Here is a 13,828-nt window from a genome sequence, read left to right as displayed (position 1 = left end):
GAGAGATTTCACAGGGTACTGAGGGCTTATTAAGCACCTGCCCAGCCTAGTCCAGAGCCCAAACAATGACAGGTTAGTGATGGACAGATGGGCAGACAGACCATACCTTAAACCACACCTCCTTTCAGGACTTCGAAGATGGATGTTTGGGGGTTGGAGTTGAGGTCACCATTTCTCTGTATTAGTCCTCTTCCCAGTGTAGACACATTGAGTGAGTCTCCTTTCTCGTTGTGTCATATGGGGTAAAAACCATTGCATAAGCCCCCCCCTGAAGCCAGATCTCACCGAGTTTCTCAGACAGTCACAAAACAAGCTGCCCTGCTTGTCAGGGACCTGCATGACATTGTCATTCCTGTGGGGTGAAGGGTACCTCTGCCAGCTCAGTGGCCAAACATCTCAGCAGCCCCAAAGGTTGTTCTGAGTCCACCCCAGCACCACAATCCTTCTTCTGCTTGCTACTGGGCTGTGTGGAAGGCCTTTCTCCCATCCTCACTTCCCACTCATGACACTACCCACGCCAATCTGTCTCCCAGGCCCTCCTCGACCCACTAAGGCACTCTCAGTAGCCCGTACAACACACTCTGCCCAGTCCTGGCTTTCAAGATCTACTGTCTTGGTTCTGTAGCCCCCGCTTCAGGCAACCCCAACCAACAGTCCCCCCTCTTAGTCTTCCTGATGTTTTCCCAGGGGGTGATTTCTGCCCTTTTCATTTGCAGGGCATCTGTAGGACTCTTTGAGCACAGCAGTGTAGCAACTGAGACAGAACTGACCACCCACAAAGATCACTCAGAGTTTGGACACGGGTACCATCTTCTTCGTTTCCCACCCTCCTTCCTCTCCTTGGTATTGCTAGGTGCCCATGGGCCCTTGGCACAGTGAGCCCTCCTCTTCTTCCCTCACTGACCACATGGCTGAGGACACCCACATCTCAGAAGCCCACTCCTTGTTGCACTTATAATACTTCCGATTTTAGCTTCTAGAAGTTACTGCCCATCAACACGGCTAGACTCACGTGCTTGTCCTCCAAACTCAGTGCAGTGTATTTGGTTCTCTGTCCCAGTTGCATGTTTCTTTTGCAGATGTCCAAGCTGGTGAAAGCTGGGCCCCGGTCCCACAGCTCGTCTTAGCCCAAGACCAGTGAATTCTCATCACAGCCAAACTAGACTTCTGCCTTAGTCCCTGTTTTATTGCTGTGAAGAGACAGCATGACCAAGACAACTCTTATAAGAAAGCATTTAATTAGGGGCTGGCTTGCAGTTTCAGAGGCTTAGTCTATTATCATCATGGCAGGGAGCATGGTGCTGGAGCGGGATCTGAAAGCTACATCCTGATCCATAGCCAGCAGACAGAGGCACTGGGCCTGACTTGGGCTTTTTGAATCTCCAATCTCACCTCCAGTGACGTACTTCCTCCAGTAAGGCCACACCTCTAATCCTTCTGATCCTTCTCAAATAGTTCCACTCCTTGGTGCCTAAAGCACCACAGCCTCTCTTACCTATGTGCCACCTCTGCAGCTTCAGATACCCATGAAACAGAAGCCAGCAAGTCATCAGTTTTAAATACTGCCCTTCCCCTCATACATACACAACAGCATTCTACTATGCTACCCTGGGTATCCTGGAGCTCTGTATGTAGACCAGGCCAGCTTGGACACACAGAGATCCATCTGCCTCTATCTCCTGACAGTTGGAATTAAAGATTTGACAGTGTTTCCTTATTTCTTGCTTCTTGTTGTTCTAAGTGTTTTTTTATTTATTTTATTTTTATTTTTATTTTTAGCTAGGCACAAACCTATAATCCCAGCATTGGGAAGTGGAGGCAAAAATATTGTGGATTCAAGGCTAGCCTGGGCTACATAGTGAGACTGTGTCTCAAAATAAAAGTTTTTTTAAATGTTTTATTACCAGATCTTAAAGTCGATCTCTCACTGTGTCTGAGTTATGAATTAAGTTTTCCATGGGTGTATCCAGAGGGAAAGCAGTGTTGTATAGGATTTGGCACAGCCCTGGGCTTCAGGACCTACTGGAGTCTCAGAGCACCTTCCGTAGATAAGTGGGGATAGCTGTAGTTCACACAGGCTTGAGTCACCTCATACTCACCTAGGTGAACCCGGCAATCCCCCAACGTGTTCCATTTTTTACTCCAGAATCAATTCTTCCAGTAGCCATTGCTCAGCAACACTCTGAAATGATCAGTATAATGGCCCCACCTCTTCACCCAGAGTACTGATGGGACTTCCAGGACATCATGGGAATGCCCCAGGCTTGCCACGTGTTCTGCCTCATTCTTTGCCTTCCCCAGTGTCTCTGATCTGCTTGCGCTCTGGGCATCTAAGCATGAGCACATGATCATACCACAGGTAACATGGCTTCCGGACTGCTGGCTGTGCCCATTCCCTATGGGACAGTCCTCAGGATGGTGGAAGGGTCTTCTGACACAAATGAGGAGGTCATTACACCATCCTTGGGGACTTGCAATAGGAGGAAACTTGTGGAGGCTTCAAAGATGGCATGGAAGACGGTGTTCTGATGGGACTAATGCTGGAGACCTCATGTATTTTCACCCTTGCCATTCGCAAGATGTCTGCCTGCCTCTTTGCAGAAACTGAGACAAAATAAAGCACTCCTAAAGACCAGGCCAGAACATGAACACAGTGGGAAAATGCTCTTTCCTCATATATTCTAAATGACTCATCATGCAAAAGAAAGGGAAAAAATTAGAAAATGAAGTATCTTAAAACCCATCTGGTTCTCCTTCTCTTGGAACTGCCCTTTTGGTGGGATGTTATGGAATCTTAATTTACCATCTACGGGCCACTTATTTCTTTTAATTCTATTCTTCATCCCCTTCTAAATTGACCATTTAAAATCAATGTGTTTTTTGTCCTCTGAGGCTGTCTTCTGGATCTATAACTTTGGAGTCTCAGATCTACCTTTGAGGAGGCTTTGATGGGATTTCTCAGGGTCCTTGCAGGGCACTGCTCCAGGTTAGGGTCCTTTGAAATGTCATTTCTGGGAGTTGTGTGATCCCCGGGATTTAGAGATTGCTGCCCAGAAGATCACAACACCATCACATTGCTCAGATTGACACAGCTGATCCACACCAGCATTGGAAGGGAGAACAGAGAGCAGAGGGTGGTCTTCAGAGTAAGAAATGATGGAGGGAGTGTGGGAGGAAAAACCGGAAGCAACATCTGGAAGAAATGACACTTTCTAAACAACTCAGCTTCTTCCTACCAACTAGCTGGACAGAGAAACAGTTGGAGGAAACTCCCCTCCTGCAGACCCTACATTACAGGAAAGCCAGGAGATCTAGGCCTAGCTGTTGTTCTCAGACTCAATGGGATTTTTCAGCCCACAGTATGAGTCTCCATAGAGCCCATGAGAAAAGCATAATTTAACCCTACACTCAAGACCAGTCGCTCAGAATCTACATAATTGTGCCTTTGGGTAATATCTGTGCCCATTAAATTTGGAAAACATTGGGCTGTGAAACAGAGCAGATACCAACCCCAGGATCCCAGGTGGCAATGTGGTCAGCAAGGGTCAGTGGTTGGGCAGGGACTACTTAAAGTGTTCAGAATTGAGATGCCACCTTGGTGGATTTTTCCTTTGATGAGTACGAAGTGTCCTTCCCCTTCTCTTTTGCTTACTTTTGGTTGAAAGTCTATTTTATTAGATAATTAGAATGCCTACTCCAGCTTGTTTCTTGGGTCCATTTGCTTGGAAACCCTTTTGCTAGCCCTTTACTCTGAGGTAATGTCTATCTTTATTGCTGAGGTGTGTTTCTCATGTGCAGCAGGATAATGGATCCTGTTTATGCACCCAGTCTGTCAGCCTATGTCTTTTTTTTTTATTAAAGGATTGAGTCCATTGATGTTGAGACCTATTAATGAACAATGATTGTTAGTTCCTGTTATTCTGATGATGGTGGTGGTGGTAGTGGTGGTGGTGGTGGTGGTGGTGGTGGTGGTGGTGGTGTGTGTGTGTGTGTATGAAAGAGAGGGGGTTCTTTTCTTTTGATTTGCTGGTGTGAAATTATTCTGTTTGCAAACATCTTCAGAACAGAAATGGTGGCCAGTGCAGGCTCTTCTAGCTGATACCGCTGGGAAGTTCAGGCCTACCTGGTATGTGTGCACAGGGGTACATAGAAAATGGAGAGGAAGAAGACCTTTCTCACAGGAAGCACAGAGCCAAATAGTGGAGGCTGCGGCTGAAAACAACTGACCTGGGGTCAGGGAAGGGAAGCTGACTTTGAGGATGGCTCTGATGGGATATTGTACAATGGAGGCCATGCAGGGAATGAGGCAAAGCTGATGATGGGTCCCTGCCCACCTTGACCATCTTGGTCCCATTTGGCTGTAGCCCATCTAACTACGTGAGAAGACTCGGTCTACAGAGGTCTACTGTGCACTGGGTTCTTCTCCCTCTCTGAGAGCCAGGGTCCCTTTGCACTACCACCCTCCCCTGTGGCTCGTTTGCTTTCTGGACACTGCTCTCAGCTTTGGCCATGACTGCCCTTGGGCCTGGATAGAGCAATTCAGTGGCTTCTGGGGCAGGAGGTTGTGCATAATCACCAGTGAGTCCATTGACCCTGGCTGCACCAGAGTGCCGACAGCTCAGTCTTTCCTCTGCTTCCTTCAAAACATGACTGTTGGGTCAGGCAAGGCACAGCAGGCCTGTCATCCTAGCACTCAGGAGGCTGAGGCAGGAGGATCTCACATTCAGTGCCAGGCTATATAATGGGATCTTGTCTCAAAAGTCATCAAGAGAGCTAACTGGGGTGGAAGAAGGACACATGGGCTGATGTAGTAAAGGAACACTTCTCTGTAACTGGAGCTTCGTGGTGACACTGAGTGTGTCCCTGATGACAAGAAGACTGTCAGCTATGGGAATAATGAGGGCAAATGGTGACGGAAGTTCTGGATGGGTGAGTTTGTCCTATGCTGGCCACACACAGCCTTAGGCAACAGGTACTACATGCCCACCCAGTGGATGAAGGAATTGGGACAGGGGACATGGGAGACATGGGAAGGACAGAAGACATGTACAGACTTAAGCAGCCAGAACAAGGTAGAGCCACAACTCAGAAGAACCTGAGGCCTGAAGGTGTATGTGCCACATCCCATGTGCCTGTTCCCACCTGCCACCCATCAGAGTGTGGGTTCCACCAAGCCCTGTCAGTCCTTCAAGACACTTTCTGTATCTCTTGTGATGGCTCACATGATCCTTTAAAAGGAGAATGCAAAACAAAATTATTTCCCAAGAAATTTCTGCTCAAATCATAGATGGGTCATCTCGTGACGTTTGCAGTTGTTTTCAAACATGAGCTTGATGTCCCTAGGGGATGTCATGGCCAGGAGCAGCCAGGGTTGGAAGCTCCTGTGTGGGGACCAGTGGAGGCTTAGAGGACAAGATGATGTTTGACCCAGCAACCTGGACAAAGGCTAGCCCTGCTGGGCCTCAGCACTCCCCCTGCCCCCCGCCACAACTCCCTTTGCTTTTCTCTTCCCTCCTCTTAACCTTTGTTGAGACAAGGTCTTTGCTTTCAAACTCATGATGCTCCGGTCTCAGCCTCCTCTGCTGCCATTCTAGAAAGAGCCAGTTTCTGTGCAGTCCGTGTGGCAGATTCTCCAGTGCAGGCCCCTATCTGCTGCCTCTGCAGGGCCGTGGCAGGAAAACACAGGATCCAAGTGAGGCTTTGGACATCTGAGGATCTGGGACACTGGGGTGGGATGAACTGTGGACCTCAGTTCAGCAGTGACCAGGCAGTGTGTCTGTAGCACCCAGCTCCCCTTTGCCTCGTTTTCCTTATGTGTTTGGTGGGTGCAGTGGTTGTCATTGCTGCATTGATAAAAGCAGCTGCTCCACTGCGGCTTCTTCCATATTAAGTAACAGCAGCCGCCACATCGTGGTCTCTGCAGTCAGTAATGACAACCACCAGTGCACCTCTACAGTTGTTTCGAGAACTAAAGCCCAGGAGCTTAGGGATGGAAGGCCCACATGGGGCTTAAAACTCCTAATGGGTAACTTCTAGCAATAGCCAAGTTGAGACCTGCTGGGCTGGCACAAGCAACCTTCTGACAGGAATTAATTTTATTCATATATGTGTATAGTGCGTCCCGTTTGTCTCTGTCTCCCTCTTTCCTTCCCTCTCTATCCTCTTCTTCTCCTCCTCTCCATGTGCATGTATGTGAGTCCATGTGCATGTGCACACATGAGGGTGTACGTGCATGTGGTGTGTGTGTGTGTGTGTGTGTGTGTGTGTGTGTGTGTGTGTGTGTAAAAGGCCTGGCTGTGTGAATGGTTGGTGATTGCTTTGCAACCCAATTGTCCCTTGAATGCTTCAGTTTCTTTTCCATAAATGGAAAAAGGAAAATGGAAAAGGGGGAAGCCATATCTCAGGGTGTGGGCAACAGGTAGAAAGCTATGCTGAAAGTTGGCATGGTGCTCCTCCAGCCCTGGGTACCCTCTCATTCCAGCCTTGGGGCTTTCTTTTGTTTCTTTCCAGGATTGAGAAGGGGGACGTGAGTGAAGAGGAAGACTTCCGCCTTGCCTGCCGCCACGAGAGATACCCCACCCGTAAGTGCTCACGTGGTGGACAGGGAGCTGTACCAGTAGCCTCCCCCAGACACACCACAGAAGGGAAGCAGAGTCTGGCAGCTCCAGGCCTGGCTGACTTCACTAGTGGCCTTTGAGATCAGCTCTGGGCGGGATCCACCAAGGCAGGGAGAACACTGGACAGATTAGCTTGGGGGCTCCGAGCACATTCACTTCATCTGCCTCACTCTGACGGACACATTAGGAAGGACGCAGGGCAGCCATGAGAACTAGTGTCAGCTCCAGTGCCAAAGGGAGGCAGAGCCGAGAGTGTTTCCCACATCACAAAAGAAGGAGCTGCCAAAGACGGCAGGTGAGGCAGTTACAGCTCAGTGAGCAACTTTCCCCTGCCAGCTTCATCCCATATGGGTGCTTTTCAGACTTCCATAATTCCCTAACTCCTAACTCCCACAGGCAGGGAGCCTAGCAGGTAAGTGAATTAAGCCTCAGAGAGGAAGAGCAGCTTGCTAGTTAGCACACACCTCTCTCTGCTCTGCAGGCTTGTCTATACCCAAGTCTCTATGCTTGAAGGCCAGGAGTGCTGGGAGCGGGACGTAAAGCCCAAGCCCTCTACTCTCAGCACTCTCTGTCTCTCTTTGTCTATGTATGTGCTCATCTGTCTCTCTGTATCTGTGTCTGTCTGTCTGTTTGCCTGCTTGTCTGTCTATCCATCCATCTATATACCCGTCACCTCTCATCTATCTCTCCACTTATTATCTACCATCTATCTATCTTCCTTTGGAGCCTCATCTGTTGTGGGACTCTGTCGACCTTTCTGTCCATGCGCATGTCTCTGCAGTAAGCTCAGGGTCAGAGGTAGAGGACTGTGCTAGCCGCAGGCAGGCCAGCCTGGAAGCTGGAGTAAGCCCCCTTTTCCTGGGGAACATGATAGTAGCTTGCGTGTGACCATGTGGAAGCACAGATCTGGGAGCTTGCTGATGGCGTTGTCAGGTTGAATCAGACTGGGCTTCTCTGGGATCAGACCCTGACATATCTCACACACGCATGCACGTGTGCACACATATGCACACACTCACTCTCACACATACAACCTCTCTCACACAAACATACAATCTCACACACACACTCACATATATACACATTCTTACACATACACACACACACAATGCACACTGTCTCTCATACACACTCTCTCTCACACACACTCACACACATACACACTGTCTCTCTTATACTCACATATTCTCTCTCATACACACACACTGTTTCTTTATACCCACATGCTCACACACACTCACACATAACATACACTCTCACACACACTCACATACATACACAATGTCTCTCTTACCTCCATACATACAATCTCATACACACTCACATATGCACACACACACAATCTCTCTTACACATACACACTCTCACATGCATACACACTCTTATACATACACACTCACACACACTCTCATATACACTCACACATACACACACTCACACATACACACACCCTCTCACACATACTCACATACACTCTCACACACATACACACTGTCTTTCTTACACTCACAGTTAAACATACTTTCACACACATGCTCTCTCTCACACACACATGGCACACACACACACACACACACACACACACACTCTCTCACAATGACAATAACAGGCTGCATCCACTGAAATTCATTTTGCTTGGGGGGTTCAGACACCACAAGCTAGAATGGGGATGGCACTCAAGGAAGAGGCAAGCAATTGGTTCTAGCTGAGAACATCAGGGCAGTGATGCAGGCCTTATACTGTCCCTTCTGTGACAGGGAGTCTCCAGGTTACTGGTAGGGGCTACCGGAGTGAGGAGCCATGATGTCTCTGGTTGGCACTCAGCAGGTGTGTGCCCATGATCACACACGTTAGAGCAAGAGTAGGGAGGGAAGAGCCCTAGGGTCACCCAGAACTTATGCAAGAGACTTGAAAGGTGTGTGTCACAACCAATGGAAGAGTTTGGTAAGAAGCCTCAAGGCTTTGCAGGTGTTGAGTCTAGCGCCTGTGGGGGCATCTCTGAGGGAGAAGGTGGATGGAGGAGATCACGGGTTCATAGGTGGGAATGTGAACTGAATGGTTGGTGCTGAGAGACTACAAGATCATCTCTGGAGGAGGGCAGGTGCAGGGATCTGTGCCCAAGGGCTCCAGTCACTGAGTAGGGAAGGCTTTCTCCACCCTGGCTTCACAGGGAAGAAGAAAGTCTCAGTTCCCAAGCATCCCTGTTCAGTGTCCATTAGGGCAGATAGAGATGTCTGTGCTCCTGGGGTTTCTGGGACCACCATGAGTACTGAGGATGGATGCCCATGTCAAAGCAGGGAAGGAATTGGTTTCTCTAAAGAGGCCATGAGAGGCATTTATTTGTTCCTTTACATATTCACCCATCCATCCATCCACCCATCCACCCACCCACCCATCCACCCATCCATCCACCCATCCATCTACCCATCCACCCATCCACTCACCTATCCACCCACCTATCCACTCATCTACCCACCCATCTACTCACTCATCCACCCACCCATCCACCCATTCATCCATCTACCCAGCCACCCAACCATCCATCCATCCACCCTTCCATCCACTCATCCACCCATCCACCTGCCTACCCACTCATGCACTCACTCTCTTATTTACTCACTCACTCATTCATCCCTACTCATGTGCCTCTGGGCCCCAGGAGCAGAGTGACAAGCAAGGCCATCTGTGGGACCTTGACAAGTGTTCATGCCTGTAGGGCAGCAAGGCCCATTCTGTTACTGCACAGTGTGGCAAAAGCTACTATGGAGTCCCCACTAATCAGAGACATCAGGGTGTGGCACCTTATCTAGGGCACAGTATAGGAGCTAGAGAGGATGAGCTCTCTCACTCACTGAGTCAACTCAACCAGGTAGAAGACAGGACAAAGAATCCTAAGAGGCCAAGAATAGGTCTGGCCTGACATGGTGACATATTCCCGGCATCCCAGTATTCACAGGCCAAGGTAGGATGATCATAAGTTAGAGGCCAGCCTGGACTGCACGGTGAGACCCTGCCTCAGCAAACTGAAAGACTGGGCTTATGCAATATCATAGTCAGGCAGCAGCAGAGGGGATGCAGGCTCAGTAGTGTGGAGGAAGTGTCTGTGTGGACCCATGTCCCCAGGCTGGGTCCTGAGGATGGGAACCCAGCAAGAGACGAGCGCTAACAACCTAGAGAAGCAGCCAGTCCCCCAAACCCGGCCTCTTAGCGGCTGTGGGGTTGCTGCCCAGAAAATATTTTGGAACCGCCTGGGCGAGTTTTGCAATATTTCCTCATGAAGCAGCTGCTCAGCTCCTGCCGGGCACAGCTTGCCGGCAGGAGGCTGGGGGAGGAGGGTGTCAGGGAGCCACATTATTAAACACTTGTGGTGTGCGCTCTGCAAAGCTCCTGCCTGCTAGCTCTTTGATGGCTGATCCGGACGTAAGAAGGAAGAATTACCAGGCAACTCTGCTGAGCAGAGACCTCACATAATCCAGGTTGTGATGAAACCCAGCTCAGCGCGTAAATGTTTCTGTTCACCGAGGGCTCCAGTTCAGGCCCCGGGACCCCGACTTCATGATCCTCCTCCCTCTTGCCACTTTAGCAGTGCTACACCACATTTAAGCGCTTTCTCTTCCTGCGACCTTTGCACTTGTGGATGCGCTCCCTCTAAAGCCTTGTGTGGTTTGCTTTGTCTCCTGAGTTGTGGACTGGTTTCCTGGGTGCCATGTTCTTTCCTTCCCAGCGTCTGACCCTCCCCAACTCACCGTGTTATCATGGCCCCCACTACCCATTTCTCGCGTCTCTCTGATAAACACCTCGTCCATCTTGTCTGTCTCTAGCCCAAGCACCCAGTTCAGCAAGTACCACGCAGTTGGCGCTCAGCTGTTGCCTCTGCATCTCCGATCATCTCCCACAACTTCCTCCCGGAGCAGCTACTCTGACAGGAAGAGTTATATAAACTTTCTTTCCCTTCTAACTACTGCTAAAGTTGCTGTTTCTCCCCTGGTCCTTCTATGATTTGATTCTGCCACAGTTTCTTGCTCCGAGGAGAAGCTGCCTTTGAGATCTGCCTTTGGGGCTTTGCAGTGCCACCAGCTAGCTTGGGAGCACATCAGATGTGACATTTGATGGAATTGATGCTGCCATCTGATCTGGGTATCTGTGTCATCCTCTGGGGTGATTGGGGTTTGCAGCTCATGGCTCCTGTCAAGTCTGATGCCTGGGACAAGCTTTTGATTTGCCAGGTGTGTCTGTGAGGCAGGACTCTGCAAGAGCCTGTCATTCTCAGGACACAGAGGCAACTTGTGGGAGCGCTGTCTAGATGGGCTTTGGCCATAGCTCCCCCCGACCCCCAGAACAGCACAACGAATTTTAAGGAAGACTTTTCTATGGGCCTAGAGCAACTTGGTATTTTGATTAGATCAAAATCAAATTCAATAGAACATTGCAAGAGTTGCTTCCATTATTAAAATGGAAGCAGACCAGACCATATTTTCAAAATAAATATCAAGGCCAATATCCCGGGCACAAACGGGCATGCAGCTTGAGGACATCTGAGACTCTGCCATCTGGAGGTCAGGGGTCCCAGCTGGAGATAGTGATATCACACTGGGGTGGAGAGTCGAATGGAGAATGGGAGAATGATGTTCAAGCTGGCGTTCTGCATTTTGTTCTGAGGTAGAATTTCACTATGTGGCCCAGGCTGGCCTCAAACCTTGACTTGGTCTGGGTCCTGTCTCCACCACCTGGACTGGGATGGTAGGTATGTGGCTCTGCTCCCAGCAGGCTTCTTCTGTGTTTGAAATAGGTTGCCTGTGCCCTTGGGGCCCACTAGTCACAGAGCCAGTGCAGAGTGGTTCCTGCCTACAGCAGTCTGCTTTGGTCATAGGCTGGGCTGCTCAGCAACTTGAAGGCGGAAATTGCTGCTTCTAGAGTCAATCTCCTTGACCCATCATTTTGAGAAATGAACCTGCCTCCATCTTCCCAGCCCTGGAGCTAGGCACCTCCCTGCCTAGGGCATGGGTGGCAAGGCATCCCCCAGGGGCGTCTTCCCACGGCTCCTGCCTGCTACTCACTCCCTCTCTTTGACCTCTGGGCTAACTTGCTCATTTCTACTCTCTTCCCACCAGAGTGTTGACCAGCACAGGAACCTGATGTCATTCAGTGGTAGTTCAGTGCATCCACACAGTAGGTCCCCATGAAATTCAGATATTGATTTGGTCCCTCTGAGGTCACCAGCATTCTGTCTTGAAGCAAAGGAACTGGCTCTTAAGACTGTCACTTGGCCCAGGTCACAGGCCTGCTCAACTCTATTCATGCCGATGCTTTTCTGTTTGTCTGATTTTTGATCCAAGGCAGTAGTATTCCAGTCATGCTGGTTGCTAAGAAACACTTGGGGACTCTCATTAAAATATAGGTTGCTGCAAGGCAGGGTAGCCCATGCCTGTAAGCCAAGCACAGATGAGAGGCAGAAGTTTGAGGGCATTCTGGGTGATATAATTGAGATGTGTGGGATCCAGGCTTATGATGATGGTGTGTCTTATGACAGACTCCTAAAGCCTTAGAGATAGGGTGAGTGGTCCTCTGTACCTGGTGCAGCCCTGGATTCCCTCTGCAACTGTGTGTTGCTTGCCTTCCTCCAATAACAAGATTGCTGGGCATTCACACCTCCTAAAAGCTGCCAAGAATCTATTTTACACCTCGTTTCTTCTGCCTGAAATGACCCATCCCTGCCCTCTAACAAGACAGTAAACAGATTGCAACAGAACCTGGAGCTACTGCAGAGTCCAGCTGCAGAGTCTGGGAGTGGCCGCTATCGCCTGGTGTCCTGCATCGAGAGCCGTGCAGGTCTCTACGTTACTGTCCCGTGCTGTGAGGGTGAAGGGGAAACGTTAGGTTTCCATGTCTGTGACAAAACACTTCACAGAAACAGTCTATGGAAGGAAGAGTCGATTCGGGCTCACAGTTTGAGAGGAGTTGATCCATGTTTGCTTGGCCCCATTGCTTTGAGACTGAGTGAGGCAGAGCATCATGGTAGACTACCCTGGTGGGGCAGAGTTGTTCCTTTCGGTGGCCAGACAGCAGAAATAGTGTGGGGCTAGGCCAACATCCCCTTGAATGGCTCTCGCCGGTGACCCACTTCATTCAAGCCGGCTCCACCTTTCCAGGTTTACTCCACCCTATATAAATGCAGATTTATATTTCATCAGTGAATAAAACTGGATCCACTAGGTTAGAACCATGATGATGTAATGGTCCTGGAAACCCACCCGCAGGCACCCGGATCTCCTGGGCAATTCTCAGTCTAGTGCACTGACAATTAAGATGTATATCATGGTGCTCATGAGTCTAGGGTTTAGGGTTCAAATCCCCGTGGTGACACTTTGGGTAAATGACTTCTCCCAGGTGAGCCTCGGTCCCTCAGCTGTGGACAGGTACAACCACAGTCAGCACTTGCCTCACTGAGTGCAGATGACAAGAATTAGTTCTGGGTGACTGGGACAGCTATGGTAGTGCTGCTGTCTCTGACAGCCATGCCTGTCTCTGTCCCCTCCCTGGAAGCATCTAGAAGGCAGGCAGTGGTTTCTACATGTGTAACCCAGCAATCATTGTGACTGGGCCATGCTTAGTAAAAGATCCAAGTACTTGGTGGTTCTGGGGAAGATGCATCAAGTAGCCTCAAGTAGGAGGAAGAGAACAGGGTTAGTAATGGTTCAGAGGTCCAGGGTCCCAGGCAGAGCAGACAAACCCACCCTCCTCAGACCTCATCCTCTCCTTCCCAGGTGAGTCCACTTAAGCCTGGTCCTTGTCCTGAGCCCATATCACATATTCATTTGACACACATATACCATCAGCATGGGGCTGGCCAGTGGCTGAGGGCCTGCTGTGCCCCCAGTGGAGTTGGCCTCTGTCCTCTGACAAGCAGCCTAAAAGGAGAGACGAGGAGGAAGCTGATATTGGCATTGCCATGGTGCACCTGAAACCCCTCATGATGGATGGAGGTAGATGGCGAAGTAAGAGCCACACTGATGTTGGGCCATCTGACACATCATAGTGTCTCTAGCTACTGGGTCCCGAAAGCTAGGTGCCTCAACACTAGCCTTAAATCCTTTCTCCACCCCCACCCCACACAAATTCTGTGTCTGTCTTTTTCTCTGTCTTTCCCTTTTTTCTTTCATTTACAAGGGGTCTCATGTAGTCTGGCTGGGATGGCCTCAAACTCTCCGGGC

The 13,828-nt window shown here is 49.7% G+C and overlaps 1 protein-coding gene across 7 annotated transcripts in view; it reads left to right on the top strand.

Annotated features, from left to right (window-relative positions):
- The window catches only part of Gsg1l (GSG1-like), a 207,533-nt gene that overhangs the window by 186,533 nt on the left and 7,172 nt on the right, over positions 1-13,828 (top strand). For all 7 annotated transcript variants that reach the window (NM_001419662.1, XM_087582842.1, XM_087582826.1 and 4 more), the window contains 1 exon segment: positions 6,511-6,581. In NM_001419662.1, the coding sequence (NP_001406591.1) occupies positions 6,511-6,581 (71 nt within the window).

This window comes from Rattus norvegicus, chromosome 1, assembly GCF_021556685.1.
Source record: "Rattus norvegicus strain SHRSP/BbbUtx chromosome 1, alternate assembly SHRSP_T2T, whole genome shotgun sequence".
Taxonomy (NCBI): Eukaryota; Metazoa; Chordata; class Mammalia; order Rodentia; family Muridae; genus Rattus; species Rattus norvegicus.
This window is presented reverse-complemented; position numbering and strand designations above follow the sequence as displayed.